The 21472-nt window shown below is 46.9% G+C and overlaps 1 protein-coding gene across 1 annotated transcript; it reads left to right on the top strand.

Moving 5' to 3' along the window:
• The first annotated feature begins 755 nt into the window (after positions 1–755).
• Positions 756–1256, top strand: LOC122919775 (uncharacterized protein ECU03_1610-like). The gene has a single exon (XM_044268960.1). It carries the CDS (start codon positions 756–758, stop codon positions 1254–1256), a length of 501 nt encoding a protein of 166 aa, XP_044124895.1.
• Positions 1257–21472: the final 20216 nt, after the last annotated feature.

Below are 21472 nucleotides of genomic sequence, written 5' to 3' on the forward strand. Positions count from 1 at the left end.
TGTTTTGGGTATTTAGAAGGATCCTTGGATACAATATTTCTGTTGTAGCATTTTCCTGTCACACAGAAGCCGTGAACGGCATGACAGAGCGGAGTCTTTGAAGGAGATACATATGCTGACCTTCAATTAGACTGCGGGTTAAAACAATGCTGGAAAATCAATAGCTCATTTTCTCGTTTTTTTGTGCTCCGATTTTGATGTTTGCAGAGATAAGAGATGACAATACGAGAATAAGGAATATCTGGTGAACATGCATTGATGTGTCTCTCTCAGAGGTCAGCTCCTAGCATAAAACTTGCACAACTTCAGCCGATTATTTGCTAAGAAATACAACACTAGGATTGACTGTCATTGTAAGAAGTAGTGTTGAGCAAAGTTAATAATATGAAGCGGAATTCGGTCCAAAGTTTAGGAAAACTTTGATTCTAAACTAATTCAAATTTCTATGTACTTCGTGGTAACAAATCAGTTTTTCCTAAAATGACGGCTGCATGCATGTGTTATAAAGTGAAAGTAATAAGCTTAAGATCGCAAGATCACCCGTAATGCTGCACAGTTATCCAATCCTTAGATCTATCCCCTGTGATGTTGCATCCCTATAAAACTCTCAATCCACAAGGTCTCCACTATTGTCCTGTGAGCTGAGCATAGGGAGAGACGTGACAAGCACTCATATGCTAGGGACAGTGTTGCTGAATATGATTACTAGAAAAATATTGGAGAGGGACAGTGCAGGGAGAGTACAGAGACAGTGCATGGAAACTGCGGAAAGAGTACAGGGAGACTACAGGGAGAGTGCAGGGAGCGTACAGGGACAGCGTATGGAAACTGCAGAAAGAGTACAGGGAGACTACAGGGAGAGTACAGGGAGCGTACAGGGACAGTGCATGGAGACTGCAGAAAGAGTACAGGAAGACTACAGGGAGAGTGCAGGAAGCGTACAGGGACAGTGCATGGAGACTGTAAAGAAAGTACAGGCAGACTACAGCAAGAGTGCAGAGAGCGTACAGGGACAGCGTATGAAGACTGCAGAGAGAGTACAGGGAGACTACAGGGAGAGTGCAGGAAGCATACAGGGACAGCGTATGGAGACTGCAGAAAGAGTACAGGGAGACTACAAGGAGAGTGCAGGGAGCGTACAGGGACAGTGCATGGAGACTGCAGAAAGAGTACAGGGAGACTACAAGGAGAGTGCAGGTAGCGTACAGGGACAGTGCATGGAGACTGCAGAAAGAGTACAGGGAGACTACAGGTAGAGTACAGGAAGATTTATGCTGAGCCAGTTTTATTTATTTATTCCTACATTTACTTATTCCTACATCAGCCATAAATGTAATTTAATAAGATGGAATCCTTTATTATTCCACTGCCAGCATCCCAACCAATACCATCCAGTCTGCACCCCTTAGGTGGGCCAGGTCTTAATAATGACCATCCTCATCTTTTGCTGGCTTTACTTCTTCCTAATCATGCGTCAAAGTCTCCATGTCCTAGAAAATGAAAAGCGGTAGCGGCAGCATCTCGAGTGAATACTTTATTGGACAGACTTTACAGAAAGTGTGCCATAAAATCAAGCAGCAACGTTTCGGCTGTATCCCAGCCTCTGTCAAGCCTAATACAGAGTGATAATCTCTACCCTTTTAAAGTGCATGCAGCTCCACCCACAAAAGGGGGGAGCCAATACAATATATAGCAGCCTTTTACAATTAACATCACACCCAATGAATAGTGTCTTATATTCAAACTAAAATGCATACACCCGCAGGTGCATGACATGTGCTCACCTTACACAGTGCGCCGCAGTATTGTCCGTTCATCATGGCCAGCGGGACTCACATCGCGCTTCTCCAGAGGCGCATTGCGCATGTCAATGTTATTATCCATAAGTGTTCAGGACCTGGGGAGCACACCGATCATGTGACCCTTGTCACACGATGGTCATGTGAACATCACATGACAACATAATCTCCTTCTAGTCTCACCTGTTCATCCACATTTAAATATGTATGGAATATATGTGAGATCCGGGCGTATAAATGTGAATCTTGATATACCTAGCGAATATTTATATAAACAACCGTATCCCCGTGTAACCTGGGGTAAAAATGGATGCGTATAAATACCATATCGATCCGCTGACCTATCTATTTGAGCACAGTGCAATGCATGCTAATACCATATTCCGATACTAGTGGAGATTACATAAATTATTGGAGATTGTATAAACCAGTGAAGGGCAAACTGTGGCTCCCAAGCTGCTGCAACACCACAAATCCCACCATGCCCCGCTGCAGGCTAATAGCTGTAAGCAGACTGGGCAGCCTCACAGCAGCCGGAGAGCCACAGTCCGTCCACCCCCGGTATGGACTAATGGAATTTAAGCCACACTGAACTATCGCCAAAAAAGCACAATTTGATAGGCCAAAAAGGCCTTAGTATCAAGTCCTACCACATCTAGAGACCGCAACTGGAGTCCCGATATCTGGAGACAGACTGAGAAGCTTCAATAAAATACTGTAAAGAAGTATAAAATATATCAAGTTACTATTGTGACATAAATATATCCATATGAATACTAAAAATCATTAAAAACAAATGAATCCACCTATACTGAATCAGATATACTACATAAATCCATATTATATCCACTTAATGCACTAAACCTATTCAATGTTATTCACATTGAACTCAATGTTGAGTCCATAGGGCTGCATAGAGTTCAGCGTGAAAATCCACTGTAACTCTTTTTTCTCGAGGATGCGCCCTCTGTCCCTACCTCTTCTAAGAGAACCTACCGAGTCTATCATAATTTCCAGCATAGAAAAATACCTGATTTATAGCAACTTTGGAGGAATTAATTCGTAACAAATCAAATTTCTTGGCTAACTTCAGCGAAGTTGCCGAATCTAATTTTTCCAAACTCCGCTCATCTCTAGTAAAAAGGCCAAAGTCAAGTACTTCTCAATGTAAAGATTTCCCAGGATTAACTTCTAGGACATGTCTCTAAGATGTCTGTGTCAGTAGGACCATGATATGGAAACATCCACTAGTCCTGAGATTGAGAAGATCACATACAGGGGTTTGTCTGCAGGAAGTCTCACTAATTAACACCAAATACAAGAAATTCAACATTTTTCTTGGAATCTGAATAACACTGTATTGAGCAATTGTGAAGAGGAACTCCACAGAAAGCCCTTATTTGTAATAACTTTGGAAGGAACTTGATATTTAGCTTTCATGACCACATGTGGATAAGTCCTTACAGAAGTTCTTCTACAATCAAGGCAGTAGAATATAAGGTAGACCAGGTGCCCTCAGCCATGGTTGGTACCAATAGTAACCCTTAACAGCCATACTATAAGTATTTGTTTTGCGATGGTTGGAGAGGCACAAGTCAGAATCCGCTGACCTATTTTAAGAACTGAATATTGAAGATTTTGCAACGATTTGATGATATGTAATCTGCGGGTGGGCACCTTGCATTGCACCAGTTATGAAATGCATCATTTTAATTGTGGTCATTTTTACTTATTTATCCTTCACTTTCTATATAAAGAATAATTGTGCTTTCATAAAACTTTTGCCACATTGTAGTAACAAGTCAACTTTTTATTGGAAGGAGGTTGGAGGCTGAGGCCCCCACTGATCACAGAAGAGGGAGAAGAGAGTCCTGTGTCCCTTTAGCTGTCATTAGCTTTTCTTATTAGCTAAAGATGGGATCATAGACTTTTAAACACTTTTTTTTTGTTTGGAGCCTGTTTTCAGTTGAGGAGAGTTTAGGAGAGACGATGAAAGCTGAAAGGACACAGTGCTTGCTTTGCCACATCAGTGCTTGCTTTGCCACATCAGTTCAACTATTAAAGGAGGTTGCATAACCAGGAGACCCTACATATTCCACAGTGCTGTACATAGACTGGCATCACGGATCCCATTGTAGCTCATACATTTCAAACTAACCTATCTGTATGTTTTTGGAGAGTGGGAGTAAATCGGAGAACCAATGCAAATATGGAGAGAACATACAAACTCTATGCAGATGTTGCCTTTGGTTGAATTTGGACCCAAAATCCCAGTGCTGGAAGGCAAGAATGCTGACCACCATCTAATTTATTTATTCTTTTGAAGCATAATTACTCATCTCCATGGATCTCTAGCTGCTGCAGTGCCAAAGCTGATCTTTACGGAAATACAAGGAAAAACCCCGTCATCCACGGCCAAAGTGGGTATTTTCTGGCCCTCCAGGCATCTCACGCAGAGACAAGAAGTAGGGAGCATCAGGGAAAGTAGCAGAGTAGGAATAGCAACGGTGCGGGATCAGTGGATTTTTTTTTAATGGTCTCTGGCTTATTTTTTTTTTAAAGAAAAGTTCTCACCAGAAATTCCTTTAATCTTTAAATATATTCTCCTTTCCACTACATTATTTGGTGTTTTTCACTCCCATAAAACACTGATCTGTGTTTATCCGGCTTCTGGTTCCCTTACTGGACCTGTTTTAATTTGGATTGCTGGTAGAGAACATTTCTTTAAGTCATGGAAGAGGTTGCCCTTCCATTGATTTGCATGTGTGTTATAGAAAGTATTACCTGCTGTGATGGGCAATTTCTTAACCTGTAACGGACACAGGGCACACAGGTACGCCCTTATGTCCTGGTAACTAAGGGATACCGCGCGGCGGGTGGTGATTGGAACAAGATGCCTGCTCAAATCATTGAGCAGGCACCTTGGGTCAATGCCAAGGGGGTCCTGTGACCCCCCCCGTGTCGGCAATCGCAGCAAACCGCAGGTCAATTCAATTTGCTGCGTTTCCGGGTTATTCGGGTCTCTGGTGACCCGATAACCCGGTATAGAACGGTGATCGGTGGTGTTATAATACACCACAAATCACCGTCCTGCGATCCTGAGAGGTGGCGGTCAAGCCACCTCTCAGGATCGCTGCTGATTGGTCGGCTGGGCACGTGGGCGGGCGGAGCAGCAGTTTTGAATTGCCAGAGCTCCTCTCCCCGCTCATACCGGTTCGTGGAGCGTCAGAGAGAGGAGCCCGGCTGTTGTGTGAGTTTTTTTTTGTGCCATCAGGCACACATCGGTGATTTTTGGTGAGGTAGGGAGAGGTAGATTACCTGTGCGAGGTACTCAAGCCCGATTGTATCGTCGACTACAATCGATATATGGGAGGAGTTGATCTCTCTGATCAAGTCCTCAAGCCATATAATGCCATGCGCAAAACCCAGGCATGGTAGAAAAAAGTTGCGGTCTACTTGTACAACTCTTTTGTGCTGTCCCGGAGTGCTGGCAACACAGGGACATTCCTTCAGTTCTATGAGGAAGTCCTCAAGGCTATGATCTTTTCGCTCCTTGCGAGACCTCCCCCTGCTTCCAACTCGTCTCCTCCTTCTCTCTGTCTCCCCTTCTGAACTTTCCCCCTGTTCTTCTTCTCTTCGAGCAGGCACCCACGTGACATCCACGGACACATCGCCATCATCAACCACTTCACTTGTATCTGACAACTCAGCAAAGGAAGCAGCAGCGGGTACAACATGATCATGATCACATCGTACGTCCATGTGTGTAATTCTGCCTGACAGAGACATATCCCTGTTATCTACATCCTCTTGCAATAATGGTTGCTCATCACTCATTTCTTCCAACTGATGTGTAAATAACTCCTCTGACAGATCAAGTGAAGCGGCTGTGGTGCTAGTGTTGGTGGTGGTGGCGGGCAGGCGAGTGGTAACTTGAGAGGTGCCAAAAGCTGAGCTGGAGGAGGATGGTGCGTCAAGGTTCCGAGCGGAAGCTGCAGAAGATTGGGTGTCCTGTGTTAGCCAGTCAACTATGTCCTCAGAACTTTTCGAGTTCAGGGTACGTGGCCTCTGAACACTGGGCATTAGTCTAGGGCCAAAGGGAATCACAACACCATGACCACGACGGCCCCTGCGGGGTGGACTGCCTCTGCCTGTCATTTATTGTTCGATTAGTTTAGTTGTACTATGCGTGCAAGCTACTGTGACACCAGATATGAGTGGTGGCACTGGGCACTGGCAGTAGTGGGCACAGTACACGCTGTGGGCCTGACACACACGCTGGCAGGCAACTGCAATTATATTACAGTGAAAAAAGTGTTTTACTGTTTTAAAGGGCATCTGTCACCCCCCAAAAATAGGCGCTCTGAGAGAAGGACGCTCGCTTCCTCAGTGCGCCTGCGCCGATGACGACTCTCGAGTTTAGAGGTGACGTCATCGGCGCAGGCGCACTGAGGAAGTGCTGAGGAAGAGGGCGTCCTTCTCTCAGAGCGCCTGCGCCGAATGAGGTGCAGGCGCGGGATTTGAATCGCAGACAGGGCCAGCCAGAGGACGAGAGCGCTCCCTGGCCCTGTCAATCAGCAGGAGGAGGGGGCGTTTTTTTTTAAAGGAGGATGCGGCGGCCACCAGCAAGTAGACGCCCTACTTGCTGGTAAAGAGATAATTTACATATTATAAAAGTGCCGTTTTTAAAGAAACTAGCCAACAGAAAAGGGTAAGAGCCCTATATATTGAAAAATCGCAGTATAAGGATTTTAATTAGCCCAAAAAAATATATATATACTTTTGGGGGGTGACAGAAGCCCTTTAAATGCAAGCTACTGTGACACCAGATATAAGTAGTGGGCACAGTACAGTCTGTGGGCCTGACACACACGCTGGCAGGCAACTGCAATTGTATTACAGTGAAAAAGTGTTTTGCTGTTTTAAATGTAAGCCACTGTGACACCAGATATGAGTGGTGGGCACTGGCAGTAGTGGGCACAGTACACGATGTAGGCCTGACACACACACTGGCAGGCAACTGCAATTATATTACAGAGAAAGAAAAAAAAGCAGACTGATGTACTAGCCCTAAAAAGGGCTTTTTAGGGGGCTGTCTGGACGCTGTCCTTACAGCAGATCAGATGAGTCTTTGAGGACTGGAGTGGACACTGAATACCAGGGTTGTCGCTAGGTTAAAACATTCGGGGCCTGGGCCCGGATGTTTTGTCCCATGCCCCGAATGTCCTGCCTGCCTGCTAGATACAACTGTATTGCCGTACACAGAACGGCAATACAATTGAATCTTACACTGGGAAGAGGTGAAGGACCTGTGGTGACATCACAGGTCATGTGATCAGCAAAACAGGCTGTGATAGGATGACCTGGATGATGTCACCATCATGTGACCAGTGCAGGATTGGACCGGAGTAAAAAGGAGAAGGAGCCTAATGGTGATGTCTGTACATGAGGAGAGGTAAGTGAAGGGAGAGGCAGAGCAATGCTGGGAGTTGTAGTTATTTAACTGGGATGTATGTTAGGGCTGAAGGGAGGGATGTTATTCACATGGAACTGTGTGCTTGAGGTGGCTGGGGGAGGGAGTGATGTTATTTACATGGGACTGTATGTGGAAAGTGGATGGTGGGGGAGAATGATGTTTATGTACATGGGACTTAATGTTTAGGCTACGTTCACACTTGCGTTTGGTGATCCGCTTGTGAGATCCGTTTCAGGTCTCTCACAAGCAGCCCCAAATGCATCAGTTTAACCCCAATGCATTCTGAATGGATGCGGATCCATTCAGAATGCATTCGTTCGGCTCCGTACGGCCCCCCATTCCATTTTGGAGGCGGACCCCAAAATGCTGCAAGCAGTGTTTTTGTGTCCGCATTGCCTTGCGGAGCCAAACGGATCCGTCCTGACTTACAATGTAAATCAATGGGGACGGATCCCTTTGCATTGACACAAAATGGTGCAATTGTAAACGGATTCGTCCCCCATTGACTTTCAATGTAAGTCAGGACGGATCCGTATTGGGACTTAGAAATTCAAATCTAATACAAACGAATCGGTCCTGAACGGATGCATTCGTTTGTATTATCGGTGCGGATCTGTCCTGTACAAGTCCAGGACAGATCTGCACGAACGCAAGTGTGAAAGTAGCCTTAGGGGGTGATGTTTACATGGGATGGAGGCGGCTGGGGAGGAGGTGGTGGTATTTACATGGGACTGTATGGTGGAGGGAGGATTATAACTGCAGATCCAGGGGACATTATAGGCGGTCTTATTACTACTGGGGGCAAGAAATGGCCCGGTCCTTAAGGAGTTAAGGTTGGTTGGGAGCCCAGCAGCCAGTCCCCTCCAATGTTTTTTTTTACACATTCTACACATTAACACCTTTTTTACTTGGAAGACCCATAATAACTTGAGTCAAAGACATTATTTTAAGGAATTATCACGCTGAAGGAAAATGTCTTGTTGCTGTTTTATACTTTTTGAATTAAAAAAATAAAATATATATTATTGTTACTGTCATAAAATGTTGGCACCAATCACTCCACTCATGTGGGTCCTCGGTAATAAAACTGAACCAGAGAGATAATTATGAGTTGCCTGTCGCATTTCTCATTTGTATAATGGGTTGCTCTTCGTATGACATTGTTGTCTCATTTACGACCTGGTCACCGTTTCCTTGGCACAAAAGTTTTCATTTATCTTGCCTTTTCATCAAGTATTTTATGAACATCTGAGATGCTCAACTCTAGGAGAAGAAGCATGGCAAGAAGTTATCTTCAAGATAGCTGAAGTGAACAGTGACACCAGAGGAAGGTGCTCCTGAGCTATGACACATACCCAGAATATACCATTGAGCCACATGTTCCTCTTCATCTGCAGCTCTGCCTCTTGAGACAGACTGCTGGATACGAGCAGAAGCCCACCACATAGTCCAATATCTGGATCATTTTATTACAAGATATTTATGCTAAAGACATCAAAAGTCTTCAGGCTTGTTCATACTTCTTCAGCTGGATTGAGGTGTCAGCTACATGCATTTTTTGCAACAATTCTGCAGGGTGTGAATATACCCTAGAGAAAGATGGCATCAGTCAACAAATAACCTGATAATTGCCCTTTCTCTGTTGGTGTCCATTGTAATTATTGCAAAAATAATCTCTTCCCGAATTTAGTTTATTCTATTAAACCTCCAAGATGTTCCGGCCATTTCATAAACTCCCTGCCCCCCCCCCCACCTCCCCGATTACTCCCATTATGCCGACATACTAGAAATATCCCCAGAGCTGCCGTAATAACAATGTCAAATGAATGTATTCCCCTGCATAAACGGTTTCTGAAGTCCTCGGGTGACTCTACGGCGTGTGGATATACATAATCTCCAGGGTTCACATTCCTGGGAGTGAAGGCAGCAGGAAGGACAAAGCCTGATCTAGTTGGTTATGAAGTTTTTAATTTTCCATGTCTTGACATTACCGCAATTAAGGGTCATTATCATGTCTTTTCTGCTAAGACGCTCGGCACAAGGTGAGCCTCCTCCGCTTATTAAACGTATAAATAGCTGAAACGCCAGGATCTCTGCGCTACATACACACATACATTCAGCAAGGTGACCCAGTCCTTCGTGCAATTAAATTTTAGCACTTCATTTTATTATTTCCTAATGAGCGCAGAACTCAGTATTTGCTGTTGATACCCTGTGGAGCGGTAACTATATATAGCCGCCACTAAAGCAGGAGCAGGGTTTATTAAAGAATCCGAGCTTTGAATATTTTCCCGTCTTACTGCATGATTAACATTAACAATTAAATAGACTGCTCCTCTGCCAGAAGATTGCACCCCATTAAAAGTGGAGACGACCGGGAGAAAACTGCAAGAACTTCCTTCTCGTATCGGGAACGGTTCAATTAATCTGTCATCATATAAATACACTGGATTTATGTGTCATCAAACAGATCTCCGCCATCTATAGAAAGGAATGTATACTGTATAAAAGGTTCAGTCACTTATACAGGATAAGTAATGTATGTACACAGTGACTGCACCAGCAGAATAGTGAGTGCAGCTCTGGAGTATAATACAGGATGTAACTCAGGATCAGTACAGGATAAGTAATGTATGTACACAGTGACTGCACCAGCAGAATAGTGAGTGCAGCTCTGGAGTATAATACAAGATATAATTCAGAATCAGTACAGGATAAGTAATGTATGTGCATAATGTCTCCACCAGCAGAATAGTGAGTGCAGCTCTGGAGTATAATACAGGATATAACTCAGGATCAGTACAGGATAAGTAATGTATGCACACAGTGACTGCACCAGCAGAATAGTGAGTACAGCTCTGGAGTATAATCCAGGATGTTACTCAGGATCAGTACAGGATAAGTAATGTAATGTATATACACAGTGACTGCACCAGCAGAATAGTGAGTGCAGCTCTGGAGTATAATACAGGATGTAATTCAGAATCAGTACAGGATAAGTAATGTATGTACACAGTGACTGCACCAGCAGAATAGTGAGTGTAGCTCTGGAGTATAATACAGGATGTAACTCAGGATCAGTACAGGATAAGTAATGTATGTACACAGTGACTGCACCAGCAGAATAGTGAGTACAGCTCTGGAGTATAATACAGGATGTAACTCAGGATCAGTACAGGATAAGTAATGTATGTACACAGTGACTGCACCAGCAGAATAGTGAGTGTAGCTCTGGAGTATAATACAGGATGTAACTCAGGATCAGTACAGGATAAGTAATGTAATGTATATACACAGTGACTGCACCAGCAGAATAGTGAGTGCAGCTCTGGAGTATAATACAGGATGTAATTCAGAATCAGTACAGGATAAGTAATGTATGTACACAGTGACTGCACCAGCAGAATAGTGAGTGTAGCTCTGGAGTATAATACAGGATGTAACTCAGGATCAGTACAGGATAAGTAATGTATGTACACAGTGACTGCACCAGCAGAATAGTGAGTACAGCTCTGGAGTATAATACAGGATGTAACTCAGGATCAGTACAGGGTAAGTAATGTATGTACACAGTGACTGCACCAGCAGAATAGTGAGTGCAGCTCTAGAGTATAATACAGGATGTAACTCAGGATCAGTACAGGATAAGTAATGTAATGTATATACAAAGTGACTGCACCAGCAGAATAGTGAGTGCAGCTCTGGAGTATAATACAGGATGTAACTCAGGATCAGTACAGGATAAGTAATGTATGTACACAGTGACTGCACCAGCAGAATAGTGAGTGCAGCTCTAGAGTATAATACAGGATGTAACTCAGGATCAGTACAGGATAAGTAATGTATGTACACAGTGACTGCACCAGCAGAATAGTGAGTGCAGCTCTGGAGTATAATACAGAATGTAACTCAGGATCAGTACAGGATAAGTAATGTATGTACACAGTGACTGCACCAGCAGAATAGTGAGTGCAGCTCTAGAGTATAATACAGAATGTAACTCAGGATCAGTACAGGATAAGTAATGTAATGTATATACAAAGTGACTGCACCAGCAGAATAGTGAGTGCAGCTCTGGAGTATAATACAGGATGTAACTCAGGATCAGTACAGGATAAGTAATGTATGTACACAGTGACTGCACCAGCAGAATAGTGAGTGCAGCTCTAGAGTATAATACAGGATGTAACTCAGGATCAGTACAGGATAAGTAATGTATGTACACAGTGACTGCACCAGCAGAATAGTGACTGCAGCTCTGGAGTATAATACAGGATGTAACTCAGGATCAGTACAGGATAAGTAATGTATGTACACAGTGACTGCACCAGCAGAATAGTGAGCGCAGCTCTGGAGTATAATACAGGATGTAACTCAGTATCAGTACAGGATAAGTAATGTATGTACACGGTGACTGCACCAGCAGAATAGTGAGTGCAGCTCTGGAGTATAATACAGGATGTAACTCAGGATCAGTACAGGATAAGTAATGTATGTACACAGTGACTCCACCAGCAGAATAGTGAGTGCAGCTCTGGAGTATAATACAGGATGTAACTCAGGATCAGTACAGGATAAGTAATGTATGTACACATAGTGAGTGCAGCTCTGGAGTATAATACAGAATGTAACTCAGGATCAGTACAGGATAAGTAATGTAATGTATATACAAAGTGACTGCACCAGCAGAATAGTGAGTGCAGCTCTGGAGTATAATACAGGATGAGTGCAGCTCTGGAGTATAATACAGGATGTAACTCAGGATCAGTACAGGATAAGTAATGTATGTACACAGTGACTGCACCAGCAGAATAGTGAGTGCAGCTCTGGAGTATAATACAGAATGTAACTCAGGATCAGTACAGGATAAGTAATGTATGTACACAGTGACTGCACCAGCAGAATAGTGAGTGCAGCTCTAGAGTATAATACAGGATGTAACTCAGGATCAGTACAGGATAAGTAATGTATGTACACGGTGACTGCACCAGCAGAATAGTGAGTGCAGCTCTGGAGTATAATACAGGATGTAACTCAGGATCAGTACAGGATAAGTAATGTATGTACACAGTGACTGCACCAGCAGAATACTAAGTGCAGCTCTGGAGTATAATACAGGATGTAACTCAGGATCAGTACAGGATAAGTAATGTATGTACACAGTGACTCCACCAGCAGAATAGTGAGTGCAGCTCTGGGGTATAATACAGGATGTAACTCAGGATCAGTACAGGATAAGTAATGTATATACACATAGTGAGTGCAGCTCTGGAGTATAATACAGAATGTAACTCAGGATCAGTACAGGATAAGTAATGTAATGTATATACACAGTGACTTTACCAGCAGAATAGTGAGTGCAGCTCTGGAGTATAATACAGGATGAGTGCAGCTCTGGAGTATAATACAGGATGTAACTCAGGATCAGTACAGGATAAGTAATGTATGTACACAGTGACTGCACCAGCAGAATAGTGAGTGCAACTCTGGAGTATAATACAGGATATAACTAAATGATTTTCCTATTTCATGACGTAAAGTCATAGTTTTATTAAAGACACGGAGGCGAGTATTGCTTTCTCCTTCTTTACTGAACCACCAATAGCAGCAAAGAGAAAAAATTAACATACAGGGAACCATAGCAACCAATGTCCCTCCCCTATGGCCCCTATAATAGGCCGCTCCTCCTATGGCTCTTCCTCTTTCTTTGGGATCCTGGTGCCACATCCCGAACAATCCAACGAACTCTGAACATCAACCGGAACGAAGAACTCCACTCTGAACGAAGCAGGAACCAGCAGTCGCCAACCTGGTCAACCACCGAAGAACCTTAAACCGGAACACGGTATATCATCCTTGAAGAAGCTTCAACCTGAAAGAGAGAACAGACCATGGGCCCAGGTGAAACCGGCATGTCAGGACAAGAGCATCGGACACCAACTGCTCAAACCGACCCGATAGGGGTTGAATGACCAACGGCAATAAAGTGCATTAACAAATACTACAATGGCAATGAAATAACCAACAGAGCAATAAATACAATGTCATATATAAATAACAGGACAATAAACACCGCAAAGACATATACATAAGCGAGCCCTGAAAGAAAACAACCCACCAAAAGACCCAAGGGAGGGAAAACAGGGTGGGCAATACTCGCCTCCGTGTCTTTAATAAAACTATGACTTTACGTCATGAAATAGGAAAATCATTTAGTTTTACATCAAAACACGGAGGCTTCGTATTGCAAGTTCAAAGCCTGTCAATAATTGAAGCAAACAAATTCACTGGAGGACGGAAATAGAACTCCCTGAATGTGGTAACATTAGACCAGTCGGCCAGGCGCATCACGTCCTCCAACCTGGCCCCCGAAACCGCCAGGGCGGTGGCAGAGGCCCCCCGTGCGGAATGGGCTGTGAAGACCGAAGTGTCAACACCCGCCAACGACATAACCTACTTAAGCCAACGCGCTAACGTAGGGCTAGCCACCGGGCCAAACGGATGCCGAATAGAAACGAACAGCTGTGGCCTGGTCGGAGACCTGTGTGCCAGAGTCCTGGACTCGTACTCCCGAAGGCACGCCACGGGGCATAAGATCGGAGACGTAGGAAAACTAGGGTAGGACACGAACCGGATGCTAGTCTTAGTGCGACGCGAGATGTAAAAGGTAACCCCATCCGGGGTAAACGAACGCGCGTCGTAGTCAAGGGCCCTCACATCCGACACTCTCTTACATGAAATGAGGCAAAACAGTGCCAACAATTTAGCAGACAATTGCCGAATGGACAAAGCAGAATTCTCGGGCCAAGAGGCCAAAAAGCCCAAAACCAGGGAGACATCCCAAGTAGTGGAAAAACGAGGCCGAGGGGGACGAGACAACCGAGCCCCCCGAAGGAGGCGAGACACAGAAGGATGTTGACCAGCCGCGACACCCGCGTAGCCCTCGTGGGTAGAAGAAATAGCGGACCTGAAAAGGTTAATGGTCCGATAAGCCTTCCCCGCCTCAAAGAGAGAGGTGAGGAAACACAGCAGGTCAGCTACAGGTGCCGAAACGGGATCCAAGTCCCGTTCCACGCACCAATTAGCCCAAGTTCTCCAGGCTGCCCGGTAAGACTTTCGGGTGCCGGGAGCCCACGCGCTGTCCAATAGTCGTCGAGTCGCAGCCGAAATTGCCTCGAAATATCCAGGTGTCCGGAGATCCGGCACGCCAGCAGCCGCAGGGATCCGTCGAGGAGGAGGGGGTGAAGCAGACCCTGAGGGTTGCGTAGGAGATCCAACCGGCTCGGGAGAAGCACAGGAACCTCCACCAGAATCTTCAACAATGAAGGGAACCAAACCTGGGATCCCCAGAACGGGACCACCAGAACCAGATCCGCCCGATGGCGGAGAACCTGCAGGAGAGTCCTCGGGATCATCGAGAACGGAGGAAACGCGTACAGGCGAGACACCGACCAGTCCTGAAAGAATGCATCCACCGCCACTGCTTCCGGGTCCGGACGCCAGCTGAAGAACCGGGTTAGCTGCCTGTTGAGCCGAGAGGCGAAGAGATCGACGGACATCGGACCCCACAAATCCGAAATCGCCGCGAACACCAGCGGATCCAACTGCCAATCGCTGCCGTCCGACAGGTAGCGAGAGTTCCAATCCGCCTGAATGTTGCTCAACCCTGGCAAATACTCCGCCTGCACCATGATATCCCTGGACAGGCAGAACGACCAAAAATCTTTGGCCAAACGCGCCAAAGTGGCCGAGCGGGTACCCCCCAGACGGTTGACATACCGGACCGCCGACACGTTGTCCATCCGCAGCCGGATACACGCGTTGGCGATCCCGTTGGAGAAACTCTTCACAGCGAAGGACCCCGCCAAGAGCTCCAACGCATTGATGTGCAGGAGGGATTCCTCCGCCGACCAGGGACCCCCAGTGGAGACCCCGTTGCAATGGGCCCCCCAGCCCTGGAGGCTCGCGTCCGATTCGATCGTCAACTTCGGCAGGGATCCAAAGATCGCTCTCCCGTTCCACGCTTCCAGGTTGGCTATCCACCAACTCAGTTCCTCCCGGGCTTCCGAGTCCAGAACCACCGCGTCCGCAAAGGAGGCACCGGTCCGAAGATGGGCGATCTTCAGTCGCTGGAGCGCCCGGTAATGCAGCGGGGCAGGGAACACCGCCTGAATGGAAGAGGCCAGCAGGCCGATAATGCGGGCCAGGTGACGTAACGAGAGATGGGGAGCGAGAAGAGCATGTCTCAACTCCTTGCGGATCGCCCGCAACTTCGCCGTCGGCAGGCTGAGAGACTCCGAGAGTGAATCCACCGTGAATCCTAGAAACTCCATCCTCTGGGCCGGAGTAAGGCAGGATTTCTCTCGGTTGAGGAGGAACCCGAGACCCGAAAGCAGATCCGCTGTCCAGCGTAGATGTTCCAGGAAACCCGCTCTGGACTCGTGCATCAGCAGGATGTCGCCCAGATAGATGATGAGACGCACACCCCGAGTCCTCAACCACGACACGACCGGACGCAGCAACTTGGTGAAACACCAGGGAGCTGAAGACAGCCCGAACGGCAGACAGGTGAACCTCCAGACCTCTCCCTGCCACCGGAACTGAAGCAGGTCTCTGGAAAGGGCGGATACCGGGACCGTCAGGTACGCATCCTTCAGGTCCAGTTTCACCATCCAGTCCCCAGGGATTAACAAGTCCCGAAGGAGATGGATCCCTTCCATCTTGAAATGACGGTAACGTACTACCGCATTCAACGAGCGAAGGTTGATGACCGGTCTCATCTGCCCGTCTTTCTTCTGCACAAGAAAGATGTTGCTGATCACACCCACCGATGCCGGGGGCGCAGGCAGGCTTTCGCCTGAGGGACTGCAATTCCGCGTCCACCAACGCACGATCCGCGCGCGATAGGGGAACAAGCGGAGGGGAAGGAATCAGACAGGGGGAGCCCGTGAGCTCTATGTGAAATCCCCTGACCGTGGCAAGCACCCACGGATCCGCGGTAATGAGGTTCCAAGCGTGGGAAAAAAGCTGGAGTCGGCCCCCTACACAAGGTACCATAGAATCCCCCATCAGGGGAGCACTTACCCAAGGGTCTGCGGTGACTCGGGTTGCCCCGGAAAGAGCGAGAACGCCATTGCTGTCCTCTCGTGGTGAAGAACGGAGACGCGTTGCGTTGTTCCTGGAACTGAGGACGATGTCCACCGGAACCTCTGGTAGCTCCGCGGGCCTGGAAATTAGCACGGCCGGACAGGCGGCCCCTACCACTGCCGGCCCGATAAGAGACCCGTCCCTGGAAGACCCTGCGCATAGAGGACTGGGCCTTGTCCAGCGCAGTAAAAGTGCCCACGAACCGGCTCATGTCCTTGATGAAGGACTCGCCGAAAAGGAGGCCCTGGGCATCCTTTCCAGCCTCAGTGAGAGCCAAATTGGCCAATTTGGGGTCAATCTTAAACAAGATCGCCTTGCGTCTCTCAATCGCCATGGCAGTATTGGCGTTTCCGGTCAGGCATATGGCCCGCTGGGCCCAGCCCCTCAATTCCACCGGGTCAATCGGGGTACCCTCAATTCTAGCCGCTTCGGCCAACTCTAAGATCCTAGTCAAGGGACCAAACACATCTAGAATTTTGTCCTGGCAGCTGCGGAGCGCTGAATCCAGGCCCTTTTTCGCGTTCCAACCCGTTTTGGACAAGAACTGCGACATCTTGGGGTCCACCAACGGGGTGTCACAGACTTTATTGGGAACCACTGGCCGGGGACACTCGGCCCTAAGCTTATTGCGCGACTCGCGGCTAAGCGAGTGACGCACCCAGTGCTCTAAATAGGCCCCCACGTGAGGGGAGGGAAGCCATTCCGCCGAACGAGGGTGATGTAACGACTCGGGATCGAACATCGGTTCGCCCGCATCATCCAACACGGCCTCAGAACGGGCAGGGGCGGAAGTAGTCGCCGCTTCCTTGGCAGAGGAGGCCGCCGCAGCGGAGGTAGAGGGGCCCTGAACTGGGGGGGTGAGATCCTCCTCCATGCCGTACTCGAAATCCGCTAACGCCTCCTCGTCTGAAACTCCATCCGAGTCAGACAGGTTCGGTGATTGCGCTCTAGCGCGTTTCCATGTCCGCGCCCGTTCTGCCTGGCGGGAAGAGGCCCTTTCCCGTGAGCTAAGCACGGTCTCTGGGGTGGCAAAATGCGCACCAGTCAAAGTCCCCTGTAAAACAGGGGGATCAATGGAGGTAGGCTGCGGGGCGGCAATGGGGTCTAGCAAGGGAGCACTGGCGGGGTGTGCGGAAAGAGCCTGGGCAATAGTTTGTGACAGAACCGACGACATGGAGCCCATGGCTGCCATGATCGCGTCTGACACCGAGCGCTGCAGAGCTAGCGCTTGTGCATCAGCCCCAGCAGAGTTACATAACTCAGGGGAGGCGGGGGGCCTACTGGCAGTAGGAGGGGGGGTAGGGGCAGACATAACCAAAGACTATGGTCAGGTGAGAGCGCTACCAGGGAGAACTAAAGCCTTCAGGGTAAAAGCGAAGTCACCTGGTAAACCAGCCGGCGCTACAGAGCAGGAGAAGCAGGAGCTGCCGACCGTGCCGGGAGAGGAAAGCGAATGGCCGGAAGTAGCAGCACACAGTAAGTCCGCCCCCCCCAAGCGCGCGAATCGCGGCCTCCGAACCCAAAATGGCCGCCGAGATCTCGCGAGACCTCGCGGCCGGCCGATGCTGAGGGAGTCCAAGATGGCCGCCGAGATCTCGCGGCCTCCTGAAGCGCAGAGGCGCCGGGAACGGTGCCGCCGAAAGCAGAGATGGAGGACCCGCCCCAAAAAACCGTGAAGCGCCGGAGGCTCGGGTAAGGCAACACGCCGTACGAACAGGGCGGGGAGGAGACGCAGGCCACACAGGACCACTAAACGCTAAGCGCAACCGGCATAATGGTTGGAAAACCAGGGGGAAGAAACCGCAAATAGGCTCCAGCAAGGTCCCCCGCAGCGCGGGAATAAGCGCAGGGGAAGAAAAAATCGCCCGCCCCAAAGAGGCAGGGGAAAAAGCACAAGGGAAACGCTGCTAGCAGGCAGGGTTAGTCACCCTGGGGTGCGCAGCGCAGAAGAAACACCAAACAATTCAATGAACAAGACAGAACAGAAAAGAGGTGCACTTAGCTTGGCAGCAGCAAAGAAAGAGGAAGAGCCATAGGAGGAGCGGCCTATTATAGGGGCCGTAGGGGAGGGACATTGGTTGCTATGGTTCCCTGTATGTTAATTTTTTCTCTTTGCTGCTATTGGTGGTTCAGTAAAGAAGGAGAAAGCAATATGAGCCTCCGTGTCTTGCTGTAAAACTCAGGATCAGTACAGGATAAGTAATGTAATGTATGTACACAGTTTGCTTCAAGGACCCTTTGGACCCGGGAGATAAATATTTTAGTTCAAATAGCCTAAGGCTAGTAGATTCCCGTTTCTGGTCTGATTTAAAACCTCACATTTATTTCATTTTTATTAAGAATGGTATAGAACAGGAAGAAAGAATAGAAAAATTGGTTAAAAATAAAGTGCGGCTGGGCTCTGCGGCTGGGGATATTGAATTGCTTTGCCAATAGACAATACCTCCATATATGTATCTATCAGTCTCAAGGGATTGATTGTTTTTCATCTCTCAGCTTTCTGACTTTTTGTCCTGTAAGCTTGAGATCTTTAATCTATATCCCTATATATTATAGTTGAAGGAGCGCTATTGTCTATTGTTATTTGCCTGTCCCTAAATTTGCTGGTGTTTGCCTCTAATAATTACACCCTGCCGCTTGTGTACCGCGTGCTGAGTGTCTGCAGCGCACTGAGACGCGGTCACTGAGTCACAGCCTCACTTAGCCTAAAACCTCGATTGCATCTCCACCGACATGTTTCACCACTACTGTGGCGTCTTCAGGGGAAATGGAGCGACTATCAACACCAGCGCCATTTGAATCAATGTTTTTAACTACTATAGGCGCGTATTTTCTCATCTGATCTCCAATCAGCGACCAGCGCTCATGTGACAGTGATGCGATCTGACCAATAAACCTCAGTCTACGTTGGTTCGTCAATCTTACGTGTCACCAATACCTTTAGAGCATGTGCGCCTGCGCAAGAACTTTTAACTTTGTATCAACATATTGACAGCTTCTGCGCATGTCCTGTAAGCCCGGTCTCTCCATCTACACTTACCTCCCGATTCATCTCCGAGAGTCTAAGTGGGAGCGCATGCATTAGAACTTTGAAGAGGACTCGTTCACGGAGGGAGTCCCACAGCGCATGCAGTTTCCAGCTCAAATATCAAAGTAAGGGCGCATGCGCAAGAACTTAAAAAAGGAATTTTGAAATATTTTTTTACAGCGCTTGTCCTCTAAACTTTCTCTACCATTCAAAGGTATTTCTCTTCCTGCGCATGTCTCATATCCCAATTTTTGATATAGAAAATAAGTACATGCGCTTTTTCATAGAGAATAGAGGCTAATGCGCTCGATCTTTAAATCAATCCGTTATCTCCAAAGTGTATCTTAAAATTAGCGCTACGCATACATGCTAACATGGTCATAGGTAAGCTTAAGGACTCATATCCACTATATATATCAGTATATCCACTGATTTAGTCTCAATCCTACTGTAATGTTCATTAATCTCACAATGTTCAGTCTGCGGGTGGATAATTGGTCCATTTTTTATTTATTATTTTTTATGTTCTATGACTGAAGCTGACTGTGGTTACATATTGGTCTTTTTCTTCCTTCTGCACTATTACTTTTTTCAGTATTATATTGATGTTATAATCTAATATTCTAGGTTTTCTTCTATGGTTTATGTATCTTTTTAGCTTTTAGATAAATGCCGTGAAGGAGAAACCTTCATTCAATCCATATGGACTCATAGTACCTAATCTATGGATCCATCCTCGCTTTGTAGGAGTTTCTTGTCTAGATTGCCCCCTCTTGGTCCTATGGATATTTTTTCAATGCCCCAGAAGCGTAAAACTGAGCTCTTATTTCCATGTACAGTATATATTTAATATGCCTAGCTATAGGGGTATCTTTATCAGTTTCAATTGTACTCAGGTGGCCTGAGATACGACGTCTCAATTCTTGTATGGTTTTCCCTATATATAATTTGGGACATGGACAGGAAGCAGGCGCACTTTATTTTGAACCAATTTTTTTCTTCCCATTTAACCTTTTCTTTCTTCCCGTTACATACCATTCTTAATAAAAATGAAATAAATGTTACGTTTTAAATCAGACCAGAAACAGGAAACTACTAACCTTAGGCTATTTGAACTAAAGTATGTACACAGTGACTCCACCAGCAGAATAGTAAGTGCAGCTCTGGAGTGTAATACAAGATGTAGCTTAGGACAGGTTAGCTAATGTAATTTATAGTTGCTTTTTTATTCTGTATATTTGAGTAGGATTGTAAAAATATACATGATATTTAACCCCTTAAGGACCCGCACTGTACATCTTTGGCGCAGCTGTACGGGACCAACGCCGTACATGTATGGTGCAAGGCCCGCCCGGTGCTGGGGCAGTATCTAGGGGGAATCGGGGCACCATAGCTCTAAATGTTGCGATTGGCGGGTCAATGATCCCAGCACCAGAAGGAAGCTGGGGGCCGGGCGGGGGGGGGGTCATGGGGAGGTCTCCTCCGAGGTCCGGCAGGCGACTCCAGTGTTTGGTGTCCCCTGCCAGCGTTTTGATTGACTGGAACAATGCTTCAGCCAATGGCAGCGCTATAGCAGCACAGGAAAGGGATGAACCTCTCTGCAGGTGGCCTTACTAGCTGGTGACTGCGTGCAGAGAGGTTCTATGCTTTTTTGTGCTGCTTGTTGGCTTGCTGAGACTTCTGGTGCACCACCACTGCTTATTGATACCTGTGAAAAGAAGAACATCTGAAACATCTGCTGCAGTGATTTTTTATTTATTTTTTGCTGCAGCAGAGATTCCAGATCCCTAATCAACCCCCCCTTCCCAAGCCCTAATCCCTGTCCCTATCCCCCATCTTCCCCCATCTGATTTTGCCTACGGTGAACAAATTATGTATTTTTTTGTCACTTTTTTCAGGCTTTTTTTTTCCTGCTCTGAACAATATTTGTATTTTTTCACAGATATATAGACGATCTTATCTTCATCTGGGATGGGGACCAAGCATCTATAGAGAACTTCATTTAATAATTGGGGAATCTCG

This window comes from Bufo gargarizans, chromosome 9, assembly GCF_014858855.1.
Source record: "Bufo gargarizans isolate SCDJY-AF-19 chromosome 9, ASM1485885v1, whole genome shotgun sequence".
Taxonomy (NCBI): Eukaryota; Metazoa; Chordata; class Amphibia; order Anura; family Bufonidae; genus Bufo; species Bufo gargarizans.